The sequence below is a fragment of the Callorhinus ursinus genome, unplaced genomic scaffold, assembly GCF_003265705.2.
Source record: "Callorhinus ursinus isolate GAN/ISIS: 27379988/994484 unplaced genomic scaffold, GSC_fseal_2.0 scaffold18, whole genome shotgun sequence".
NCBI lineage: Eukaryota > Metazoa > Chordata > Mammalia > Carnivora > Otariidae > Callorhinus > Callorhinus ursinus.
The window spans coordinates 36,836,210-36,862,260 of NW_027397080.1; the positions used below are offsets into that span (position 1 = coordinate 36,836,210).

The 26,051-nt window shown below is 50.1% G+C and overlaps 2 protein-coding genes across 5 annotated transcripts in view; both read left to right on the forward strand.

Annotated features, from left to right (window-relative positions):
* Positions 1–12,003: 12,003 nt before the first annotated feature.
* On the forward strand, positions 12,004–16,963 carry HES4 (hes family bHLH transcription factor 4). Of its 3 annotated transcripts, XM_073903573.1 has the most exons (4): positions 12,005–12,246; positions 12,328–12,423; positions 12,527–12,614; positions 12,719–16,963. In XM_073903573.1, exons 1-4 carry the CDS (start codon positions 12,139–12,141, stop codon positions 13,102–13,104), a joined length of 678 nt encoding a protein of 225 aa, XP_073759674.1. In that variant the 5' UTR covers positions 12,005–12,138; the 3' UTR covers positions 13,105–16,963. The 3 variants fall into 3 exon arrangements, with proteins under 3 accessions (XP_025712698.1, XP_073759675.1, XP_073759674.1); XM_025856913.2 differs by having other exon boundaries at positions 12,004–12,423; XM_073903574.1 differs by lacking the exon at positions 12,328–12,423 and having other exon boundaries at positions 12,004–12,246.
* Positions 16,964–17,079: 116 nt separating this feature from the next.
* PERM1 (PPARGC1 and ESRR induced regulator, muscle 1) overlaps positions 17,080–26,051 on the forward strand; it is a 19,029-nt gene continuing 10,057 nt past the window's right edge. For both annotated transcript variants that reach the window (XM_073903562.1, XM_073903563.1), the window contains exons 1-2: positions 17,080–17,748; positions 19,543–19,640. The gene's annotated coding sequence lies outside the window, so the exon portion shown is untranslated. The remainder of the gene's footprint in view (positions 17,749–19,542; positions 19,641–26,051) is intronic.

Consider the following 26,051-nt stretch of genomic DNA (forward strand, 5'->3'; position numbering starts at 1 on the left):
GACACCTAGATAACGTGGTCGTTAGGCAGCCAACTTTTGGTTTCAGCTAAGGTTGTGAGATCGAGCCCCATGTTGGGCTCTGCGCTCAGTCTGGGGTCTTCTTGGGTTTCTCTCTCCCTCTCCCCTGTTCTCTCTCTCTCTCAAATAAATAAATCTTTTTTAAAAATTGGGCAAATGTTTGAATAGATATTTCTCCGTAGAAAATACATAAATGGCCAAAACCTCATGAAAAGATGCTCAACATCATTAGTCATTAGGGAAATGTCATTAGGGAAACTTAAATCAAAATCACAATGAGATACCATGTCACACCCATTATTATAGCATGACTATAATTATAATATATTAGTATAATATAATAATAAAATAATTTAAAAAGACAATAACAAGTGTTGAGGATGTACAGAAATTGGAACCCTCATGCATTGCTGATCAGACGTAATGTGTGTAAAATGGTGCAGCCACTGTGGAAAACAGTGTAGTCACTCCTCAAAAAGTTAAACAGGATTTTCATATGACCCAGCAGTTCCACTCCTAGGTATATACCCAAAAGAATTGAACACAGGTTATCAAACAAATTCTTGTACCCAAATATGCATAACAGCACTACTTACAATAGACAAGAGGGAGAAACTGTAGGAACAACCAGATCCATCAACAGATGGATGCATAAACAAAATATGATACACCCTCACGATGGAATATTATTGAGCCATAGAAAGGAATGAAATACTGATACTTGCTACAACATGAATGAACCTTGAAAACACTCTGCTAAGTGAAAGAAGCCAGACACAAAAGGCCACACATATTACATGATTCTATTTATATAAAATATCCACAACAGGCAAATCCATAGAACCCAGTAGTGGTTGCCTGGTGTTGGTGTGGAGAGGGAATGGGGAGTGATTGCTTTATGGATATGAGGTTTCCTTTGAGGGTGATAAAACATTTCAAAACTAGACAGAAGTAATGGTTGCACAATGTTGTAAATATACTAACTGACCCTGAATTATATACTTTAAAATGGTTAAATTTTTGTTATATTGATTTTATCTCAATAAAAATAAAGCCAAAAAAATTTAACTCAACCTACTCTCACCATGTTGTAAACTTCTTCATTCAAAACAGTATAACAGTATATCATAAACATTTTTCCATATTAATAGATACTTCTATGCAAGTTTTTTTTTAATGGCTGCATATGTTCCCCACAGCATAGTGAATCCGTTATAGTATAGAGTGGAATTTAGTTAATCAATCCCATATTGTTAAATATTTAGGTTGTTCCCAATTTTTTGCTATTACAAATAGCACATAACAGGCATACATTAGCTAAAAATAAATAAATAAAATTTAAATAAATAAGAAAGTAAATAAATAATTTTTGAAATAAAAAAGTAAAAGGGTGGAAAAATAAATTTTTGAATATGAATCTTGGCCATTTCACTTCCCCACCCCCCAAAAATATTTTGTAGGGCTCCAAAATTGTGAACACACAAAAAACAGAGGGGTTTAAATTTCCTTCTTTTTATTATTTTAAGTGTATATCTTGACTCATTCCTTGTATAAATAATATTGCCATTATAAAAAGAAAACCACAAATGTTTATTGAAATAAAGAATACAGAATGTGAAAACCACCCCCCCAATCTCCCCCAGATGGCCATTATTAAACATGGTATTGCTGTCTTCTGATTTCTTAATACTGACATATGGTACTAGAATTTTCATTTTCTTTTAGTTACTTCATCCCATGCCACCAGTTGTCTTCCTGCTTTTGACAGGAGGAACTAAATGCAAACACATTAAGGAAGCAAGCTGACAGAACCTGTCTCAGTTTCCTGGAACTGTCGTTACAAATTACCAAAAACTGGAGACTTGAAACCTTGGCAAGAGGTCTGAAATCCAGGGGGACTAAATGACCAGTATTGTCAGGCTGGTTAAAAATAATCTGATTTTGGGCGCCTGGGTGGCTCAGTTGGTTAAGCGACTGCCTTCGGCTCAGGTCATGATCCTGGAGTCCCAGGATCGAGTCCCACATCGGGCTTCCTGCTCAGCAGGGAGTCTGCTTCTCCCTTTGACCCTCCCCCCCTCATGTGCTCTCTCTCTCTCTCTCTCATTCTCGCTCTCTCAGATAAATAAATAAAATCTTTAAAAAAAAAGTTTAAAAAAAATAATCTGATTTTATCTGGCTTGCAGAAGATGGGAATCATCTGAAGTACAAGGATACAAGAAATTTGAAAGTAGATGGATGGAAAGAAACATACCATGTGACTATTAACTCAAATGAAACAAATACGGCCATATTAACAATTCTATCAACATGTCAACAAAGAAATTTTATAGGCAAAATGTTACAGAGACACAAAATGTCATGTAACAATAAAAAGTTGAGTTCACTGGTAAAATAAAATAATTTTAAACTTGTATGCACCTAATAATATGGCCACAAAATATATAAGTTCTAGTCACAAATATTAATATTCTATTTATGAAATGATAACAGCCACTTATAAAGGGACCTTTGGTTAATATTTTATATCATTTACAAACTAACTTAAACTTCCTTAAACCTTTAAAACAGCATCTGTAACATTTAATATACTTGATTTTTATTTTTAAGCCATTCAACCATCTAATAACTGCAACAGCAAAAAACCTTTCCAAGAATGTCCACAGTCCTTACCACTTACACTGCACAGAGGTACTAGTCTCACAGTCCAATTCTTCTATTGGATGCAAATCTATCCCTTTTACCTTTCAACAAGACACAACGGCATCTCTGCTCTCACTCAAATCTGATTCCTTTCCCCCACCTTTCCACCTGGCCAATCACAGCTCCTGAGACCAACATACTGGATGACATCTGAGGTCACCCTGGGCCACTGCGGAATGATGGGGGTGGGCTGCCCCTGCAGACCTCCTGATGGACAGATGTTGGAGGCCACAGGCACACCATGATTTGCTGAGAAAGTAGCACAGAGCTTGTAGGTCACTGTGGCTGACCAGAAAAAGTGTCGTCAGAGACCCTGGAAAGGGGGTGGGCAAATTTCTTAAGGAAGATTTGTTGTTGAAGCATAATTAGCTGTAAATATCTGCTGGCTGGGCTCATTAAATTGGCAGGCCCCTCCTTTCCATGTTCTCTGAGGGAGAAGTGTCACTCTGTTCTTCCACCCAGCACTAGGAAAGCTGAGCACCCCCGACCTGGGCCACAGTCTCACTGTCCTGGACCCCATCCCTCCTCATGCCAGAACCCCACCACCCACTTGGTGAGCACATCCCTCTTCCAGCCACAGCCCCTTGTAATGGCTGTCTAGGGAATGCAGGACTCAGTGAAGACCAGAAATGCAAATGAGCCTGCTGTCCCCACACTGACCAGCCGGCTTAGAGGGCCATTCAAACAGCCCCGTGTCTGGTTCTCCCCAAAACAGATTCTGGGCTGGGGGGCTTGACCCTCAGGGGAGTCAGGAGGTAGTCTGCAGGTGAGAAAGAAAGATCCCCCTTGCTGCAGGGATGGCTTATAGGGAGGGAGAGAAGTAGAAGGCAGACCTGAGATGTGGAGGGCTATTCTAACCTGGGGGAGGCAGTGAGGTGGAGCTGTGGTATGGGAGGAGCAAGATGGGGGGCACTCATCTTAGTTCAAACCCACAGCATCTGGTGAGGGCAAGAAAGGAGCACAGCTGGACTCTGGCCTACATGGCCCCTGTGCTAGGGCTGCCAGTGGCTCAAGGGCCAGGCCTGCCCTATAATCCTATGTGGTCACCATGTGTTAGGGACAAGTCTTCTGAGTTCAGGCCCATGTGAGAACAAGGCCTGGAGTCTTCAGTGTGGAGACCCAGGGCCAGTTGTGCTGGAAGAGTAGCCCTAACCAGGCTCCCTAAAGTCCCTTGCTACTAAATTGCACTTTCATCCTTTCATTCCAGACCCAGCAGGGAAGCTGCAGACACCTGACACACCCAAGGCTAATGGTGGAGGACAGAAAACAGAGAAAACCCGATGGGATGCATCTGCAGGCCCCACTTGCTCTGCCCACCCACTGAGGGGAGAGAAAGAGGTGGGGAGGGGAAGAGAAGGAAAGATCAGCTACCTCACCCTCCCTTTCTGCAGGGTTCACCCCAGGACAGAAAGCCCTCACAACCCCATGAAGTCCAGAGCCCCTGCCTTGAGCCATACCCCAATCTCCCACCTCACCAGCTTGGGATCTGGGCCTTGGGGCCCAAGTGGGAAGGGGGAGACTCAGGGAAGGTTGGGGGAGAGGCTTCCACTGCCAGATGGAGGGGAAGAAGCCACCAGTCCCCCGTGTTAAGAAAATTATCCTAAACTTGGAAATCAGGCACAGGAGCCTTCCTATCCTTGAAGGTCTCCCTGGAGGTGCCTTTGCTGTATTCTTGAAGTTACAGGTTAATGTGGTGTAGACATCTGTCCTACGAGACATAGAGACTTCTATCCTGGAGAAACATATCTTGCTGCCCCATGTGATGTCTGCCAGTTTGGTACCTGACCTGTATTCCTTCCTCAAGGCCTCTTAGAACCTGTTGGTGTCCCCATTGGTGAGCTAAAGAAACACTTGACATGTGCTCACTCTGTATTTGTATGGAAGTCATGTTTTGTTTTGGGTTTTTTTGCCTTGAAAATCATATTTTGACATCAGATATTGGAAGATATGCCTCCATTGCTTGGATGTTGGTGGGATGCTATCACCATTGATTTTGGGAAAAGATGGCATCATTTTCTGGAGGTTGGGGAGATGCCATCTCTGTTATTCATTTGGTCAACATGTCTTTACAGAGTACACGCTATGTGCCAGGTGCTCCTCCTGGACAAACTGGAATTCACATTCTAATGTGGCAGACAGACGTCGCAGGGTATAAGTTGGAACGGAAGGCATGTGTTGCGGAGTGTCTGGCTGGCTCAGCCAGTACAGCGTGCAACTCCCGACCTTGGGGTTGTAGGTTTGAGCCCCATGTTGGGCGCAGAGATTACTTAAAAATAAAATCTAAAAAAAAAAAAAAAAAAAAGCATGTGCTGCCAGTATGAAGAAGAAAGAGCAGGAAAGGGGGATGTAAGTCCTGAAGAGTCCCAGGCAGAGACACAGTCCTGCAAAAGGCCTGAGGCAGGGGTGTGTCTGCTCATGTGGAGGGTAGTGAGGCTGGAGAGTGGATGCGGAGAAGCAGGGCGTGTGGATGGCCACTGAGCACACTCTGCTTTCCCCGAGGAAGGGCCTGACCCGATTCGGCTCCGGCCTAACAAGATCATCAGGACACCTGTGTAAAGTAAAAGACCTCAGGTCAGGAAGGGAGCTGGAGACCAATCAGGAGCTTCTCTGAAAACTCAGGGCAAAGGTGGTGGTGGCATGGAGTCAGTGTCAAGGGGAGCGAGGGGTCAGCAGTAGGTGTTTGGAGATATCAGGGAGTTAGAGCTGCAGGAGGCCCGATGGGCCAAGGTGGAGCATGGGTTCCAAGTGTCAAGGGTGGTGGCTGAATGCTGGTCTGAGAATTCCAAGAAAGGTCAGATGTAGAGGAGGCAAGGAGCCTCAGTCAGGCCCAACACCAGGGAGAGACTGCCCCAGTTGTCTGAACAGAAAAGTTAGGGTAAAAACTTGTTCCCTAGGTATCAGAGGACTGAACATCATGGGAGAACGTGGGGATACTGCTGAGTCAGTGGTGGTGGGAGGTTAGGCTGGAGAGAAGAGGCTGGGGCTATGGAGGGTGGAGCCTGACCTCCCCACCTGTGTCCCTGTGGTCAGGACCTCCTGGTGGTGGGAATGGGGGAGTGTGTGCCAAGGTGGGTGTGAAACTGAGAGCAACAGTCAAAACCAAACACCACGGGACACTATCAGGAACTTGGTTATGGACACATTGCACCTGAAATGCCTATTAGACTTAAAATCAGGTAAGGGATATGGCCTGGGGTTCATGAATAAGTCCAGGCTGGGGATACCAATTGGGGCGTCAGGGAATGGGCACAGACAGAAAGGGTGAGGAGTCATGGAGAAATGCACGAGTAGGGTAATTGGGTTGACACGTGTAAGAAGCCAGTGAGGGGTGTGTAGCCACCCTAGTCACTACTAGATCAGCCACAGGACATCCTGGTGACATTGCTGATTGTGGTCTCCATAGTCTTGGGGCAGACTGACAGAGAGTTCAAGAGGGGAGGAGAGGGGCTCGGTTGACACGGTAGGTGCTTGTTCCAGGAGCTTTGCCACAGGGAAGCCACGGGAGGTGGAGAGTCAAGTGGGCCCTGGGAAGTTGATGTCGTGCCGTGCTTTTCTAACATGAGCAGTATAATGGGCATGGACTCACAGGGAGAGGAACTGAGGATGCAGAGAGAGGGGAGGGTGCTAGGTACCTGCCTAGTGCAGGGAGAACCCATGCATGCAGAGCACAGGGGCTCAACCAGGGGACAATATGATTTGCAGGCCTCAACTCCACACCAGATGAGAGCAGGACAAAGAGCCACCGTGGGCTCGAGGAGAGGGACCAAAAGTGTGCTAGAGTTGTTCAGGAGCACAGTGGGGAGTGGCCGGGAAATGTGAGATGCCTGGGCAGCATCAGGGCCACCTAAGGCCCATGGTCCAGAGTGTAAAGCAAGGACGATCAGTGGCTCGGCGCATCTCTGGCCACATGCAGCTCCAGGATGCCAGAGGGTTCACGTGACTGACAGAGAAGCATGACCATGGCATCTTATTCTTGAATCTGGCTGGCCTTTTTTCAGCTGATGAAATGTGGCAGAAGTTTCACTGTGTCAGTTCTGGAGCCCAGGCCTCAGGAGACCCCGAGTGTCTACTTCACCCTTCTGAAATGTTAGCCAAGCCATATGAGGAAGCTGGTCCAGCTTGTGCAGGACGGGGCTACGTGGCAGAGAGCCAGAAGTCCAGTGACCACAACTCTAGTGTCCATACGTGGTGGCACTTCCAACCTCGAAGCCCAGCTGACCCAGCTGATAGCAGGTGCAGGTGAGTGAGGCCCTGGGGAAGCCACCAGCACCACCCAGATCCACCAGCTGTGCAAAGGAACCGGCAGGGGGTCGTCACGCCACGGAGAGAGCTGGGATTTAACACAGGTTACGGTTTGGCCAAGTGAATATGAGGAAGCGAGAGCAGGGTTAGGGAGCAGGCACAAGGGCTGGCCAGATAAGTTTCTCCTGATGCAGACGGGGGAAAAGACGCCAGAGGATGACGAAGCACCAACCTCGGTCTTATCCAAGGACTGCCGATCTCAGCAGGGCTGAAGAGGAGTGGAAGACGTGAGCTTCGGGGCTGGGAAGTTGTCAGGGAATGTGAGCCTTGAGGTTAGGCCATGGAGGGGTTGCAGTTGTGAGAAGCACCTTGGCCAGGGGAGCGAAGGTGAAAGGACTGCAGCAGGGGAGGGGTCCAGGAGGTTGGAGAATCTTCTTTGTGGATTTTGAAATCACCAGGAACTATGGCAGGAGTGGTTGGGGAAAGTGACGGGATCAGGAGTAAAACACATGGGAAATGAGACAAGGCCCCCTGGCGCCGAGACAGCTTCAACAAGGCAAGGTGTGATAATACAAGGTTGGAAGCTGGGGCTTTTGTGGTAGAGAAGAGACTGGCCTGGAAGTTCCAAAGAGGAAGGGCAAGGAAGCTCACTTCTCCCCAGGTGCAGTGGTCTAAGAACAGTGAACAGCAGTACCCACCGGAGCCATCCTATGCAGACAGGGATTGGGAGGAGATTCTGTCATTTCCCAAGTTGGAGAGATATGACTTCCCAAATATGGAGAGGTGTCACCACTCAGATTTTGGAGAAAGATACTAACAACGCCCAGACCATGGGAAAGATGCTGTCACTCAGCATGTGCTGGGTGGGGAGGGAATGCTCTCCCTGCCCACTGTTCGGGTAGCTGAGGGAAGTTGTGTCGGGTCCACAGCCTATAAGGGTGGAAGACACCCTCTTGGCCATGGAGGATGAGGACTGTCCTGGAACCTAAAACCTCAGCATCAGCAAGCTGTGCTCCTGGCCTCTACCTGGGTCCTGGGCATTTGATTACCTCGTCGCTATCTTGCATCCTGGTTTCCATCAGCCCTGGCCTTTGTCATTTGCTGGATTCCAGCAAACACCGATGAAAGACTCAGCCCCCAGCTGCCACTTTGCAGGAGAGAACCTACACCGGTTCTAGCCTGGTCTCTTGACAGCTCTGGTCCCAGCTGCCTGAGTCGATGGGCTGATGCCTCTTGGCAGGAGAGGTGGGAGCAGACTCTAAGAAGGGTGCATGGGGGGACGGGGCGGGTGGTGGTCTATGGTGTCTCTGATGTACTGGAATCCATGTGCCAGAGGAATGTGGGGGCTAGGGTGTAAATGCAGTTGGCATCCCCATGTCAGAGGTTGGGGGGTGGGGTGTGCACAAACAGCACTTCACAAGCCCTCAAGGACATGGGTTGCATGTTGTCATGCTGTTTCATTGGCCAGATGTGAGACCTCCACCCCCACAAGGCTAGAGCCCCATGTCTGGCCTAGAAGACACCTCTGTCTTTCCTCACAAACTCCCCCACTGACTTTCCTGCTTTGCTCCCCCCCCCCGCCATGGCCATCAGTGGACCCTGCTGATGCCCCCTGGACCATCAGCCTTCTGGGGCTTGGCCCACTCGGGCCTGGGTCCAGGAAGACAGACAGGCCTTTGATGGCTCCCAAGAAGCATCTCATCAGATGGAAAGCCATGGTTCAAAGCCACTGAGCATTTGTAAATGCTAAAGAAAATAAGGAAAGGGGCGCCTGGGTGGCTCAGTCGGCTAAGTGTCTGCCTTCGGCTCAGGTCATGATCCCGGGGTCCTGGGATCGAGCCCCGCATGGGGCTCCCTGCTCGGCAGAAAGCCTGCTTCTCCCTCCCCCACTCCCCCTGCTTGTGTTCCCTCTCTCGCTGTGTCTCTCTCTGTCAAATAAATAAAATCTTTGGGGGGGAAAAGAGAATAAGGAAAAAGGACAGGGAAGAAGGGGCGGGTGGGAGGAAAAGCCCACTGTCCCTGGGGCCAGGGCTTGGTCCCGCCCAGCTATTGCAGTTACTACTGCTATGTAACAAATGGCATAGTAAACAGCTGCCCTACTCTGGGAATCCAGAACTGGAACGAGCAGGGGCAGCTGGGAAGATGTGAAACGAGTGGCGACAGCAACTTCAGGTTAGGGTCATTTGGAGGTGTTTCACCAACGTGCGTAGCAGCTGAGACTACTGGGCCGCTGGCTGCAACGCCCACACAAGGCCTTTCCACGGGGCCTCTCCTTGTGGCCTGTCCCTGGGGCCAGTTTGTGCTTCCTTACAGAGACAGTCTGAGGGACAAGGGCCCAGAGGGACATGACCATACAGACTGTGGGGGGGTAGCCCTGTGGGAAAGACACAGGGGGCGTGTAGGTGATTACAATATTGGGAAAGCACACCTTGCTCCGGCCCCTGGAGGGCTCCTCGCTGGGACTGAGGCTGGGAAGGCCAAGACACGGGCTGCTGGAGACCCTGGATGGGGAGCACCCTTTCCCTTCTGACAGGCCTCTGAGGATGAGCCTGGGGGGTGCTCAAAGTGTGGAGAGCACCATGGAGCATGTGATGACGCTGAGTACAGCCATCCCCTCCCTGCCTCAGCCTCCCCTCCGTTCAGCCCTCTACCACCCGCCTCCCCGAGGCAGTAGCAACAGGTAGCCGACATGCACCCAGTTCTCACTACGTGCTGGGTTCCTTCAGAATAATCTCGTTTATCTTCCCAATATTCCTGCGGTAAATAGATGACCCATTTTACAGGTGCGGAAGCAGGTACAGGAAGGTAAGTCAACTCATCTAACAACTAGTGAGGGAAAGGGTAGCAAGGACGTCGCTCCTCGGGCCTCTCCTTCCAGTCTGAACTGCCTGCCGGACCTCCGCGCAAGGCTGAGGGCCGCCCAGAGCCCAGCCACACCGGCCAGCTCCCAAGAGGAGGAAGAGTCTCCAGTGGCCACCGGGGGCGCTCGCGGGCTTCTGTCCTCTGCAATCTCCGCGACCTCCTGGATAGCGGGACTGGTTCCAGCCGCCCCTGCACCGGACCAATCGGCGCTCCCAGGGCTCTTTGTGCTAGCAGTGGCCCCTCCTCAGATTCCTTCCTGACCCCACCTGCTTTCCAAGGCCCCTCTACTCCCCCGCGCGCTCCTCTAGGCGGGAAAGGGGAAAAATGGTTAGCCTTATCTAGGTGCCTGTGCAGAAGCGATTGTGTGGTGGGGAGGACCTGAGTTGCCCCCTGCCCCGCCCCGGCGCCCGAGGCAGACGGGGGTGGGGGCGGTGCATCGGTGGAGGGCAGGCGGGGACTTCGCTTGACACTAGACTAGAATCAGCCTCAGAAAGGAAAAAAGGCCTCTGGATGGGGGCCAGAGTGGGACCCGGAAATGGGTGTTGGGACAGGGGCCAGCCATGGACACCCACTATGTAGACCCACAGCAGTTGAGCTGACCCATCGAGGCTCGCCATTCGGCTCACTTCATTGCTCGGAAAAGCCCCCCAAGGCTCTCCCAGACCACTCCTGGGGCCAGAAGCCTCCAGGTCCCTGTGCCCCTGCCGGCCCCTTCCCCACCTCCCTCTGCTCCTGTGGCCCCTTTGCCACCCTGGGGATGCCATTCCCTCCCCCTGGGCCTTGCAAAGCTGCCTTCTCCCCCAGAAGGTCCCACCGCAGAGAAGACTTCTGGACACCCCGTCAAAAGAAGTGTTTCCTCTCCTCCAGCAGCCCACCCATTTCTATCATTTATAACGGAATGATTATTTTTGCTTGCCATCTCCCCCAGCACCTGATTAGAAGCCCCGGGAGGGGCTTCCCCAGCCCCAGCAGCTGGCCAGGCCCACAGTGGGCCTCGGGAAATGTCTATGGGATGGATACCACACTGCTGCCAGGCCACAGTGGACTGGGGACCCCGAGTACTCAAAAGACTATGGCCCTGTGACATAATTCAAAATGAAAGCAATATCGAACAGGAAAATAATATAGTCCTGTATCTCCCGCTGTGCCACTTCAAAATAAACAGATTTTAACAATGGCTGCTCTTTTTTTGTGAGCCCTACTTTGCTGGTGCTTAGCCTGCTATTGTGTAATCTAGAAGAGTGTGACATCCCCAGCCCCATGACATCACCTCATCTGGCTTGAGTCATCACTGCCCTTCACCCTGAGACGTCACCTCCGATTATCTGGTGGCATTGCAAGCCTGGCCAGTGATACCCTTACATTCTGTTGCGTGACATCTTTCTGCCTGATCCATGACATCGCTCTACCTGTCCTGCAGTGTCACCCTCATCGTTCTATGCCATAATTTAATTGTCCTGTGACGCCACCCTGCCTGCCTCAAGACTTCAGCCAGCTGACCTCTCTCCTGCCCAGAGGCTGGTGTTCCACGTTCACGGTGTAATAGGCCTTGAGTAGGTGTGCAGGTGGTGAGGGTCCTGGGAGGCTGAGCATGCGGCCGGTCAGATGAGGCTGTGCAGAGACCCCTGGCCCCGAGCGGGGACCCGCGATTACTGAGAAAAACCGAAGAGGCACGTGGGCCAAGCCTCGCCCACTCCTCAGGGGCGCCTGACCCAATTCCCCCTTGCGACTTCTCCTTTCAGATTTCCCGCGCCGCCCGCCGCGAACTCTGCGTCCCATCTCCACCCCGGGCCCCGTTGGGTCTGAATGGGAGCCTCGCGCCCGGCCCGGGAGATGCGCTGCCCGGGGCAGTCCAAAGAGGCTCCGTCCCGGCGCAGAGCTCGGGACGCGGCCGCAGAGGAGGGGGCCCGGCGATTTTCCCGCTTCGTCCCGTCGTAGCTAGAGGCGGGCGCGGGCAGGGCGCCTCTGCTTGCCTTTGTCGCGGGCCGGGCTGGTGGGCAGGGAGCCTAGGCGTGACTGACATTTGGCGGCGGCGGCAGCCGGGGGTGGGCTGCCCAGCGCAGGGCCCGGGGCGGGGGGGGGGGGGGGAAACGGGCGGGTGGAGCGCAGCCTCTCATTGGCTGGCGAGAGTGTGGGAAAGAATGCCGAGCGCGGTTCACACACCCTGCGGCCGCGCTGCCTTAAATAGCCGAGCGGCTGGCAACTCTTCGCGCGGGCCTGCAGCCTGGGACCCGATTGAGAAGAACAGGGGACGCCACGCGCCCGCCAGCTCCCGGCGGCGCACTCCGCCCGGCTCCGGAGGCGCGGGGGCGCACCATGCCTGCAGACACCCCAGGGAAGCCGAGAGCCTCGCCGCTGGCAGGAGCACCGGCCAGCGCCAGCAGAACCCCGAATAAGCCCCGAAGCGCGGCGGAGCACCGAAAGGTGGGGACCGGGCGGGGCGTGGGTTGGGAGGCGTGGGGTGGGACAGACGGATGCGGGACTCAGCCACAGCCCGACCCACAGTCCTCCAAACCCGTCATGGAGAAGCGGCGCCGAGCGCGCATCAACGAAAGCCTCGCGCAGCTCAAGACCCTCATCCTGGACGCCTTCAGGAAGGATGTAAGTCGGGGTCGGGAGGTGAGGTCGAGGGGTGGAGGTGCGGAACTCGGAAGTCTTGGCGCACTATTGGGTTGCAAGCCTCCCACACCCGCCCTACCGCCAGAGTTCCCGCCATTCGAAGCTGGAAAAAGCAGACATCCTGGAGATGACCGTCAGGCACCTGCAGAGTCTGCGGCGTGTGCAGGTGACAGGTGAGGCGCGGGCAGCAGCGGCGTGGGGGTGGGGTGGGGTGACCGGGAGGCGCACAAGACCACCGCGGTGGGAACCGACCGCCTGTCCCCTGCCGCACCCGCAGCCGCGCTCAGCGCTGACCCCGCCGTCCTGGGCAAGTACCGCGCCGGCTTCAATGAGTGTCTAGCGGAGGTGAATCGCTTCTTGGCCGGCTGCGAGGGCGTCCCGGCCGACGTGCGTTCTCGCCTGCTTGGCCACCTGGCCGCCTGCCTGGGCCAGCTGGGGCCCTCGCGCCGCCCGGCTCCATCGTCCCCCGCTGCGGAGGCCCGGGCGCCCGAAGTCTACGCCGGTTGCCCGCCGCTCCTGGCATTCGACCACCCCTTACCCCTGCTGCGCCCTGGGTCTGCCTTCGCGCTGCGGCTCCCTCCAGGCCTGACTGGGGCGCCCCCCAACGCCCCTAGGGCGGGACTGCAGAACCGGGGCGCGCCCTGGAGGCCGTGGCTGCGGTGAGGCCTCGACCCTCAGACTGTAACAGAGGCTGCACCCCGTTCTAGGGCCGTGGCCTTTGCTGAGTGTACCAGAGAATATTTGTTTCCAGAGGCCACGTCGAGAGAGTTTTGATATTTTTTTGTCTTTGTGAAGACTCTAGTCTGGCGTTTCTTTCAGTCCTTAGTCCTGGGGTGGGGGGTGGGGGAGTCGGCTGGTTGCTTTGTGCTGGACTTCTGGGGTAGGACTGCGGGTGGCCCTTCCCCACGCTCTGTACTCCGTGCCGGCCGTTCCTCTAGCCCAGGGCTTGGTCGGTGTACCTGCATCTGTGCAGGAGCCAGCCACCCTCCTGGAAGTGTGGGCGATGTGAGAAGCCACTCAGGAAAGTGACAGTCATCACATTTTCCACAATGTATCCCAATGTTGGAAACCAGTCCGGCGGCATCACTGGGCAAGGATTTTTGTTTGTGTTTAAAGGTACCTTATCCCTCTCCTGTGGACCTTGGAAGGTGAAGACATTGTCACACTCTTTTGTCCTGGGCCACTAGGCATGGCGAGAGGTGATTGTGCCCTGCGGCTTCAGTTCTGGCTTGGTCCACTTCCTACTTTATTCTCATGGTTCAACACAAAGCTGCCTGGGCTGAGCCTGCCCCAGGCCAGTGTCTGGTCAGGAGACGAGTGCCAGCAGGAGAGGGTGACTGAGTCCTGAGGACAGGGAACTGGGGCAAGACTGGCCAAGAGCACTTAGTGCCAAGGTTTGGAGGGGGGTAACTCTCCTACCAGAGTCCAGTCCTGCTGTGTGCCCTGGAGGGGAGGTCTCCCCCCTGGTGGGGAAAGATTGGAGGGTGGTTCTGCCCATGCCTCTGTTCTGAGCACCTGCTGTGTGGCAGCCCTACAGTCCTGGGCAGTAATGCTGAGCAGCATTGGACATCAGCCCTGGAGTCACCATCCTGCGGTGTCCCAGGTCTCCCTGAGCTACTGCTGGGCACTGGGCTCCAGTTGCAATGAGGGGGTGATCTGAGTCATACAAGCTGAGACCGGAGTGTCTCATCCTGAGCCCATCTGAGGCTGAGCCAAGACTCATTTCCCAACTGCAGCTGAGTTCATCAGACGGTTGTCAGCCGCCTGCCTGGCCAGGGCCCATCAAGGAGAAAGAGGGTGAGTCACTGCTAGAGGTTAGCCTGCTTCTCCAGTGGCTTCCATGGCTGTGTCACAAGCAGGATTCACCTGGGCTCTCCTGCACTCAGCCATGCTTACCCAGCAGGGACCTCCAGATCCCCACCAAGCAAGTCACCTCCTGCCCTCTGGTTTCCTTGCCCATCTCCCCAAGACTGAAGGGCCTGGGTCAGTGGTCCTAGATGGTGGCAGCCACATGGGCCAGGTACTCTATCCTTGGACATAGACACACTCTGTGATCCTGGCCTCGGGGGAGCCCAGGGGAGCTCTGAAGGAAGGTTTTCTTTCTTCAGAGCTGTGGCATCAGCAGGACTGTGGGGGAGGAATAATTGATCACTCCTGGGAAGCCCTCTTGGGCAGGAGACTAGCACAAGGTCTACTGCTGAAGCTAGAAGCTCAGCTTGGTTGGGAAAGGGGAGCTGCTCAGGGCTTCAGGGCAGAAGCTGGGAGAAGGGGTGGTGCTTTGGGATGTGAAGCCTGGGGGATGGGTAGGGGGGTGGTTAGGGTCTGTACAAAGCTGGAGCCCACACATCTGCAGGAAAAAGAGGGACCTTCCTACTTGTGTGGCTAAAGGAGAAAGGGCCGCCTGGGGAAATCACCTGGAACTTGGGCCATGATGCTCTCCCTCCTCCCATGAGAGGGCAGTGATAACTAGACCAGATCTCTGGGCTCCCATTCCCTCTCTGCCCTACTTCCTGTCCTTTCCACCCCCAACTCCCATGCCACATTTACTTCTTATTTCCGGTAATCTCAACACTGTTGCCAGAGGGAGCTTTGGAGTGAGGACCCATCAAGGACCTCTCAGGCCCTGTGGGGGACCACACACAGTTCCAAAGACAGGCAAGCTCCTCCTGCTCTCTGTCCCTTTGAACTCAACCTCCCTGCTGAAATTCTTTCCCCACTTTCCCACTGGAGGCAGCCACCCCGGGCTCCGTGGGCTCCAGAGGCTAAGGCCATGCTGTCACTCACTTTGTCCCCAGCACCTGCTCGGAACAGTTGGATTCATACTGACCTGAATAACTGAACAAAAGACGGAGTCAGGAGGTTTGGGAAGGGTTTTTGAAGTATAGTTGATATACAGCGTTATATTAATTTCAGGTGCACAACACACTGATTCGATAATTGCATACCTTAGTGCTCACCATAAGAGTAGTCGCCATCTGTCAGGGTACAGAATTATTGTGGGATTATTGACTATATTCCCTATTCTGTGCTTTTCATCTTTGTGACTTATTTATTATATACGTGGAAGTTTGTACCCCCTAATCCTCTTTGCCTGTTTCACCCATCCCCCATCCACCTTTCCTCTGAGAACCACCAGTTTGTTCTCTGTATTTAGGAGTTATTTTTTTTTTAAGGTTTTATTTTTAAGTAATCTCTACACCCAGGATGGGACTCGAACTCACAACCCCGAGATCAAGCGTTGCACGCTCCACCAACTAAGTCAGCCAGGCGCCCCAAGAGTATTTTTTGTTTGTTTGCTTATCTTGTTTTATAGTTCCACGTGCAAGGGAAACATATGGTATTTATTTTTTTTCTGTCTGGATTATTTCACTTAGCATAATACCTTCTAGGTCTATCCATGTTGTCATAAATGGCAAGATTCTATTGTTTTTTGTGGCTGAGAGGGGTGTCATTTTTTTTTAAGATTTTATTTTATTTGAGAGAGAGCTCGCACGTGTGTGTGTGTGTGTGAGAGAGAGAGAGAGAGAGAGAGAGAGCGAGGCGGGCCAGAGGGACAAGCGGACTCCTGACTCAGCGCTCGCGGGGTGGGGGTGGGGGCTCCATCCCAGGACCCCGAGATCATGAACTGAGCTAAAGTCAGATGCTTAACTGCTCAACCACCTGAGCCACCACAGGCGCCCCTGGCTGAGAAGGGTGTCGTTCTCACTTAGATTAGGGAGGTCTGAGGAAGCACAGCTCAGGCTGAAGCTGGCCTCCTACCCAGGCTGCCCCTTTTCAGCAGCTGAGGGCACCTGGGTCTTAAGAACAGCATCCTCCGCGTCTGGGTGGCTCAGATGGCTAATAGTCTTGGGTTCAGCGCTGGTCATGATCCCAGAGTCCCGGTATCGAGTCCCTCAACCCGCTCCCTGCTCAGTGAGGAACCTGCTTCTTTCCCTCCCTCTTCTGTTCCCTCTGCTTGTGCTCTCTTGCTCTGTCAAATAAATAAAATCTTAAAACAAGCAAACAAACAGCATCTTTGTCTCCAGCTGTGGAAGGAACACCACCTCCCCCTACACCCAGTCCAGTGGACCCCTCAAGAGCTTTCCTACAGACCTCAGTGGGGAGAGTTCTGGCCTAAACGTGGAGTAACCCCCTCACACCAGGGGTTCTCCTTCCTACCCCCTCCCCACCCTTCCACCCCTTTCCTGCTCCTCCCCTCTCCTTCACTACCCCAAGATGGGCTCCTGGTTATTTCCCTGTCCCTGATCTCCTAGCCACCCACCCAGCTATTTTTATCTTGGCTTTTGTCTTGCAGACACTTCCTGCTGAATAATAGATGAAGCACCTTCTCCTGTCAAGGCTATGTGGTAGGGGTGGGGGAGGCATCGGGACCTCCTCCTGGGGAGGAGGCTAGAAGGCCTCCTGGTCATTTACCCTCCCCCGGGAGGTGGAGTGTCATTCAGTATCTGGGGTCTCCTTCCAGCCCAGTTCCCGGCAAAGACCAAGAGCCAATAAATGTTTGCTAAATTCATGTGCATGGTCAGCAGAACTGCCTGCCTGTGTGGGTGTGGGATCCCTGTGTGTCTGTGTCCCATCTGCTTATGGGGCCAGGGCTTAGGGACTGAACAATGACAGTAAATCATGGGTGTTAGAAATTTGGAGAAAGAATCCGTCCCTATGGTGACAGAAGTCGGCCCATGAAACTGCGGTCAATTGGAAATTCAGAGTGGGGGGAGGGCTGGGCTGTTTGGAGCCCTGGTTTGTGAGAGGTGAGGCCTTAGCTCCCTGACCAAAGCTCCAGTGGTCCCCTGATTATCTCCAGGCCTCTGCAACCTCCTCCCATCACCTGGCAAGCTTTCCAGAGCAGGAAGCTGAACCTAAAGGGTCCCACAGCTGTGCCTTGTTGCTCTGTCTCTGCTCCCTAGAGCCCTGGGGACTATTTCCATCCTGGGATGTGCCATGGTCAAGGAAACAGGCCCTGGGGTCGACAGCTTCTTAGAAGGCCACCAGTGATCCCCTTCTGGTTTGCAGCTTTGTAAATGTGCTGAGGTTGGCTCTCATGACCGATTGGGCCCTGTAGAAGTGATGTGATGTCTCTTTAGTGTTGGTTTGCAAGTACGTCTTGCTGTGTCTCTGTCTCTCTGTCACATCATTCACTCTGGGAGAGGCCAGCTGTCTTTACTATGGAGAGGCCAACAGAGTGTGGACCTGAGGGAGAGTGAGTTTAGAAGTAGATTCTCCAACTCCTTGAGGCTTCAGATGAGATCCCAGCCCCTGTCAACATCTTGACAGCAACTTCAGGAGAGATCCTGAGCCAGAACCACCCAGGTGAGCAGCTCCTGGATTTCTATCTCTGAGAAACTGTGTGAGATAAGCAACGGTTTGTCATTTTAAGCTGCTAAACTTTAGGTTAATTTGTTAGGCAGCAATAAATAATAAGTTGTAAAATAACAACAACAATATAAGTTGTAAAACTTAAATAACAATAGCAATAAACAACTAATACACCCGTGGGTCACCGGTTGCCCCCACCTGCCTTCCTGACAATGGAATTGTGGAAGAGGTTAGGTGGGGGTGAGGACTGGACTCTTGGTGAGAGTAACCCCAGAAATAGTCCCTGCACCTATTGTCATAAGCAGAGAGTGGATTGGCCTGACTTTGACCTGGAAGCAGTTTCCTAGCAAGCCTCAACTGGATGGGTGCAGGGACAGGCCCAGGGCCCTGCCATGGTGCTGACGAGCCACAGTCCAGGTCCACCCCTGAGGGATCCAGCAGAGCTGGGGGTCATTTCTGTGGCAGTAACTGATAGGACACCCCGGATCAGGGCATGGGGTTGGGGAGTCACAGGCTCCAGGTTTCCAACAAGGACAGGTGTGAGATGCTTCCTGCTGAGAGCCATAGTACCACCACTGCGGGTGGGCCTGGCCTCAGCTGGCCCTGGCACTGTGAAACTCCTGGGCCACACTGCCCTGCTCCTGGGTGGGGTGCATCAACTCTTTCTGCAGCCTGGTAACCATGGTTACCAAAAAGTACCTGTCTGCTGCTGCCTCAAATGTGTCTCCTCCTGGTGTCCCACCTGACCCTGACACCCACCTGGTAGCTTTGGGCTTACCTCCTGGGCCTCCTCTGTGAGTGAGGAGTCCCAATGCCTGTGTGGGGGAGAAAGGAGCTCAGCAAAGAGTAGAAGGTCAGTGTTGGAAGGCTGAAGCCCCGTGCTCGGCCCTCGTCAACCCCTGACCCTACTGTAAGGGAGGTGCACATACCTGAACCAGCAGGAACATCCCACCCCCTGCCTTCTCATCCTTACCCACATAGTGGGCCGGGAGAGGGGAACCTTTCTGCAGCTGCTTGTCCCAACCAGACAGAGGCTGGTGGAAAAGAGGGCTTCTCCAGCTCTACACCTCCCCTCACTTTGGGTGCCCCCAGCACCCCTTGCCCTGTTGAACACAGTGAGGGAGAGGTCAGCAGCCCCTGGGGGTAGGGAGGCGGCACTGTCCACCCCCAGCTCTCACTCTCCCCCGTCAACTTACGAGCTGACCACTGCTTTTGTCAAATACACCCAGAGGGCTGGGGGCTGACTGGGCTCCTGACCCTCCCCTCTCATTGTTCCTGCGGTGCCATGGACCTCAGCTCCCCTAGCAGCCCAGGGTCAGGAAGGTGTTCTGTAAGCTCCAGCTGAGCTTCTTTCTCCACATTCAGAGCTGGTCTCTGAATGAAATGCTGGGTAGAACCGGCCATCATCCGGCGGTGTGAACAAGCAATTTCCTCTTCTCCTGTTCAGCTTTAGGAAAAGAGAAAAAGCTCCATGAATGTGTCTCTAGGGATTTGGTTTGCAAAATTAAGAGGTATGAGTCACCACCCAGAATCTGAACTGACCAGTCTGCCCACTTAGAGCTGGCAATCTTTGGTCAGACTTTTCCTGAGCAGAGACCAGGTGCTCTAGACGGATCGACTCTCCCTCCCATTCATATGTGGAAACCTACCCCCCAAGGTGATGGCATTAGGAAATGGGGCCTTTTGGAGGTGATTAGGTCACATGGGCAGTGCCCTCAGTAATGGGATGGGATTGATGTCTTTATAAAAGGGACACGGGCATGTGAACTTGCACTCACTCTCTACCAGGTAACAAGACTGAGAGGGTGGCCATCCACAGGCTGGAAGAGGACCCTCATCAAAATCAGACCCTGTTGGCACCCTGATCTCGGACTTCCTCCAGAACTGTGAGAAATATGTTTCTGTTGTTGATAAGCCACCCAGTCTATGGTATTTTGTTGTAGTAACCCCAAAGGACTAAACTACCAGAGCTTACTGTTACCAAGTAGATTGGTGGCAGGAGGCTGTTGTTGACTTTCCAGAAGTCACAGGGGCAAATACCTGCCCCTCTGGAGGGCAGAAACTAAGCTTCAGGTGTCTAGGCTGACCCTCCCGTGTGTATGTGGCTGATCCCTGGCACTAGGGTACACAGGGGACCCTCCCCAGTTGGACATATGGGGACCCTCCCTGGTGTACAGGCACAGAGGGATGGGAGGGTGGAGCCTGAGGACCGGTGGGCTTCCTCAAATGAACCCCCCCCCACCGTGAGCCTCATTTTCAGCCTCAAATTTGACCTCTTGCCCACATGCAGCGAGGCAGCGTCTCCCTGGGTGGGGAGACCTACACGCCCAGCACGAAGCCCAGAATCCTGGGCCACCCCAGCCTGGAACTCGGGAGGGTTGTGTGGAGTGAATGAGATGGTGCTGGAATGTTCCAGTCCCCAAGAAGTGCTTAGAGCTGGCAGCTGTAACTACAGGGCCTGTGGCTGCAGCTGTGAGTGCACGTGTGACCGGGCTGTGGGTTTCCTGGCTGCCGTCCACTGGAGTCTGGGTGCACAGTCCCCTCAGGCTTGCGATGTGGCATCAGGGGAAGTTTGGAGAAGGGAACGGGGAGCGAAGCAGTTACCAGCTATTCCCAGAGCAGCACCTGCCTCTGGGCTTCCAGGAATTGTGCCACTTAGAAATCAGCTCCACCTGGGCAGAGTTTGCTCTGTGTTTGGGAAGGCCGCAGACATACATCCTACATCCACAATCGCAATCTCTGTGTTGGGCAGCCCCTCAAGGTCTTGTCAGCACAGGAGTGGTTCAGGGAAGGCTTCATGCACAGACTGGGATTGAATTTTATTTCTGCTGTCACTTAGTTGTGTGACCTTGGGCAAGTCACAAAATCTCAAACGTAAAATAGGATTAGGAATACTACTTATCTCTGGTGCTGTGTGGTTGAAGGAATTAAATAAAATAAATAACCTGCATAGAGAAAATTTCTTCCACCACAGATGGAGTGGCAGGGACCAGATTTACCCTCCTGCTTAAAACAACTAAAAAACTGGACAAAATATATGAAATAGCAGGCTTGAAAGACAGTGGCCCCTGAGAAGTGGGAAAGAAATGAAGTGAACCCTGTACTGCCCTAGCTGACTGCCAGAAGATGGTGTCCAGGCCTCGACTGCAGGGAGGGGGAAGCCAGGCAGGTTAGCAGACTTCCATGGGCAGTGGTGGAGAACCAGCGCAGCTAGGGTCAGCAAGAAAAGAGGTGCCAGAGAAAGAACTATGGAGAGTTGCAGAGGGTCTCCCTCAAGGCTGATTAGAACATGCTGGGAGAAACTCCTCGAGGCTAGGAAAAGAACCACCAGAAAAAATTAGAAAAATCCTTTGAGTTCACACAGGGTCACCTCTAGCCACATTGAAAAAGCCCATAATTCATAGGGCACATGGTAGAGTATTCAGAAGGACCTGTCCCAGTAGTAAGGGATAATTAGCCTTGCAGTAAGTGCTGTTCTGGTGTTGCCTAACAAAGCTTATGAACAAGACCCCAAAGGATCAAACTGTCTCCAAGTAACTCAACTGTGCCCCAGAACAAAGCCCAAGAATATTTATAGGAACACAGAAATATCCAGCACCCAACATATTAAAATTCATGATGTCTGGCAGCCAGTAAAAAATTACCAGGAATACAAAGAAGCAGGGAAAATATGACTCATAATAGGAGAAAAATCAATCAATTGGAAGGAACCCTAGAAGTGTCACAAATAATAGAATTAGTAGACAAGGACATTAAAACGGTTGTGATAGTCACACTTCATGTGTTCAAGAAGCTAAAATACGGCAACCATAACAATAAAAACTATTCAAATTGAAACAGATTTAAAAACTGGAAAAGAAGGAAAGACAAAAGAGCATTAGTTAGCTGTGGGACAACTTGAAGTGGCCTAGTATACATGTAATTGGAGTCCCAGAAGGCTCAGGTCATGATCCCAGGGGAGCCTGCTTCTCCTTCTCCCTCTGCCTGCCACTCCCCCTGCCTATGCTCTCTCTCTGTCAAATAAATAAAAAACATCTTAAAAAAAAAAGTTTGAAGAAAACTACATCAAGGAACCACAGAATCAAATTGCTACAATACAGGGATAAAACAATGGTGTCTGTTCTTGCCACTTCTGTCCAGCAGTGTAGGGAGTTCTAGTTAGGCCAATTAGGTAAGGGAATGAAATAAAAGTCACTGAGATTGGAAAGGAAGAAGTAAAACTGTCTATGGTCAAATGACATGACCTTATATATAAAGAATCCCAAGAAATCCACTAAAAAAAACTATTAAAACTAATAAATGGATTAAGCAAGGATTCAGGGTACAAGATTGATATTTAAAAAATCAATAAATGAAAAGATATCCCATGTTCATGGATCAGAAGATTAAATATCGTTAAGATGTTAATACTTCCCAAATTGATCTTTAGGTTCAATGCAATCTCTATTGGAATTCCAGCTAAGATTTTTGCAGAAACTGACAAGCTGCCTCTAAAATTCATATGGAGGGGCGCCTGGCTGGCTCAGTTGGTTAAGCGACTGCCTTTGACTCTGGTCATGATCCCAGGGTCCTGGGATCAAGACCCACATCAGGCTTCCTGCTCCACGGGGAGCCTGCTTCTCCCTCTCCCTCTGCTGCTCCCCCTGCTTGTGCTCTCTCTCTATATATCAAATAAATAAATAAAATCTTAAAAAAATTTCATATGGAAATCCAAGCAACTCAGAATATCCAAAACAGTCTTGAAAAAGAAGAGCAAAGCTGGAGGACTCAAACTTCCTGATTTCAAAACTCCTTGCAAAGCTACAGTAATCAAGACAGTGTGGTACTAGTATGAGGTTGAGGTTAGACATAGTGACTGGTGGAATAGAATTGAGAGTTCAAAAATAGGCCCTCATATTTACAGTCAATTGATTTTCAACAAGAATGCCAGGACAGTCCAATGGGGGAAAGAATAGGCATTTCAACAAATGTTGGGACATCTGATTATCCACATCTTTCCTCACACCATCCACAAAAATTAACTCAAGATAGATGCGATGCTACACATAAATGGAAGAGCTAAAACTTTTGGGGCTCCTGGGTGGCTCAGTCGGTTAAGCGTCTGCCTTTGGCTCAGGTCATGATCCCAGAGTTCTGGGATGGAGCCCCATGTCGGGCTCCCTGCTCAGTGGGGGGGGTCTGCTTCTCCCTCTCCCTCTGCCTCTCGTCCTTGTTTTTGCTCTCTCTCTCTCTCAAATAAATAAATAAAATAAAAAAAAAAGGATAAGCTAAAACTTTTATAAATTTTTGGAAGAAAATGATCTTGGGTGATGAAGGCAAAGCTTTTTCAGATATGATACTAAAAGCATAAGTGACAAAAGAAAAAAAGTAAATTGAACTTCATAAAAATTTTAAAAATGCCTCAAAGTACATTATCAAAAAAATGTGAAAGACATAGGAGAAAAACATTGCATAACATATGTATAATATATAAATATATTTGGTAGGTGTTTTATCTATATCTATGTATATATTTAAAGTATATAAATAACTCTCAACTTGATAACCCAACTAAAAAAAAATGGGTGAAAAATCAGAACAGACATTTCTCCAAAGATATATAAATGGCCAATAAGCACCTGAAAAGAAACTCAGCATCATTAGTCATCATGGAAATTTAAATCAAAACCAAAATGAGGGCGCCTGGGTGGTTCAGTTGGTTGAGCAACTGCCTTCGGCTCAGGTCATGATCCTGGAGTCCCAGGATCGAGTCTCACATCGGGCTCCCTGCTCAGCGGGGAGTCTGCTTCTCCCTCTGACCCTCTCCCCTCTCATGCTCTCTATCTCATTCTCTCTCACATAAATAAATAAAATCTTAAAAAAACCAAAAAAACAAAATGAGATACCACTTCACACCCACTAGAATAGCTACAATTAAAAACACAGAGGGGCACCTGGCTGGCTCAGTTCGTGGAGCATGTGACTCTTGATCTCTCAGGGTCATGAGTTTGAACCCCAGATTGGATGTAGCGATGACCTAAAAAATAATAATAAAATTAAATTAAAATTGAAAAAAGTACAGATAGTAAGAGGTGTTAGTGAACTTGTGGGGAAATTAGAACACTTTTACATTGTTGATAAGAATGTAAAATGGTGCAGCCATTTTAGAAAACCGTCTGGAAGTCCCTCAATTGATCCAGCAATTCCACTCCTATTTCCACACCCAAGAGAAATTAAAACATGTCCACACAAAAATTTGTGCACAAATGTTCTTGCAACAGTATTCATAATAGCCAAGAAGTGGAAATAACCCAATGTCCATCAACTAATAAATAGATAAATAAAATGAGCTACATCCATACAATGAAAGAAGTCAGTCACAAAAAGCCATGTATTGTGTGATCCTATTTACGTGAAATGTCAATAGGCAATTTTTTTTCAAGTATAATTTTTAATTATTTTTTAAGGGAGGAGGGGGCCCACAAAGGCAAAAGTACCCCGGGCCCAGGAACACCATAATAGAGCCCTGTTTGTTCCCTTCTGTTGGGGAGCCCGAGGCAAGGCCTGGACACAGGCTAGAATCCAGAAGGGGCACTCTGTCAGGTTGATCTGCAGCTCTGATCATCTGATGCATCTCAAGGCTTGAGAGTCACACAATCAGTCTACAATCAAGTCCCACAATAGGCAAATTGATAGAAAGTAGATTAGTGGTTGCTGGGGGCTGGGGTGGATGTTGAGGGGAATGGGGGTTAACAGCTGTGGGCACAGGGTTCCCTTGTGGGATGATGAAAATGTTCTAAACTGGATTATGGTGATGATTACACATCCCAGTGGCTATACAAAAAAAAAAAAAAAAAAACACATTTAATTTAAATAAGTGAATTGTATGTTGTGTGAATTATATATCAATAAAGCTGTTAACCCCTTCCCTGCAAAAACAGCATCAAAGAGAAAGTTTTAAGAGCTGATAGAGAAAAAAAAGGCATGTTATATAGAGAGAAACAAAAATAAAATTACAGCAGATTTCTTGTTAGCAACAAAGCATGCAGGGCGCCTGGGTGGCTCAGTTGGTTGAGCGCCTGCCTTCAGCTGAAGTCCTGCCTCCCTTTCCCTCTGCCCCTCCCTCCCTCATGCTCTCTCTCTCTCAAATAAATAAAATCTTTAAAAAAAGAAACAAGGCATGCAAGGAAACAGTGGAACAACATCTTTAAAATACTAAAAGTCAAAACTATTAACCTAGAATTCTATAAGTAGACTCAACCACACTTGTATGGTCAGTTAATTTTCAACAAAGTTGAAAAGACAATTTAGTGGAGAAAGAGGGCTTTTCAACAAATAGTATGGGAACAACAGAACATCCACGTGCTATTAAAATAACTTGCATCTCTACCTCACACCATATACACAAAATAACTCAAAATGGATTATAGACCTAAATGCAAAATCTAAAACTATAAACCTTTTTGGAGAAAACTTAGAAAATCTTTGTGAACTTTGGTTAGGCAGTTTTCTTAGCTGCAACACCAAAAAAAAAAAAAAAAAAAAAAAAAACCCTCCATGAAAGAAAAATGGATAAATTGGAATTCATCAAAATTAAGAGCCTCTGCTCTTTCAAGAGACATTGTTACGGAAACAAAAATATGAACCATAGACTAGGAGAAAATATTTTCAAATCACATATCTGATAAAGAACCTATATGCAGAACATATAAAGAACTTTGTAGACTCAACAATAAGAAAACAAATAACCCAATTAAGGAAGATGGGCAGAAGATTTGATCAGTCATTTCGTAGATGAAGATCTATGGATGGCAAATAAGCACATGAACAGATGCTCAACATCATTTGTCATTAAGGGAATTAAACTTAAATTCACAGTGAGACACACTGTATATCTATTGGAATAATTAAAGTTAAAAAGACCAAGCATACCAAGTGTTGACAAGGATGTGGAGCAACTGGAACCTTCAAACATTTCTGATGGGAATGCAAAATTGTACCTACATTAAAAAACAGTTTGGCAGTTTCTTAAAAGTTAAACATATACCTATCACATAACCTAGCCATTCCACCCTAAGTATTTACCCAAGAAAAATGAAAGCACATGTCCATGCAAAGTCTTAAACACAAATGTTCACAGCAGCTTTATATATAATCACCCCAAACTAGATATAACCCAGATGTTCATTGGCAGGTGAATGGGTTAACAAAGTGTGGTATATCGAACAATGAAATACTCTGTATTAATATATAAAAAAAGAGGGGTGCCTGGGTGTCTCAGTCGGTTGAGCCTCTGCCTCCTGGTTTCAGCTCAGGTC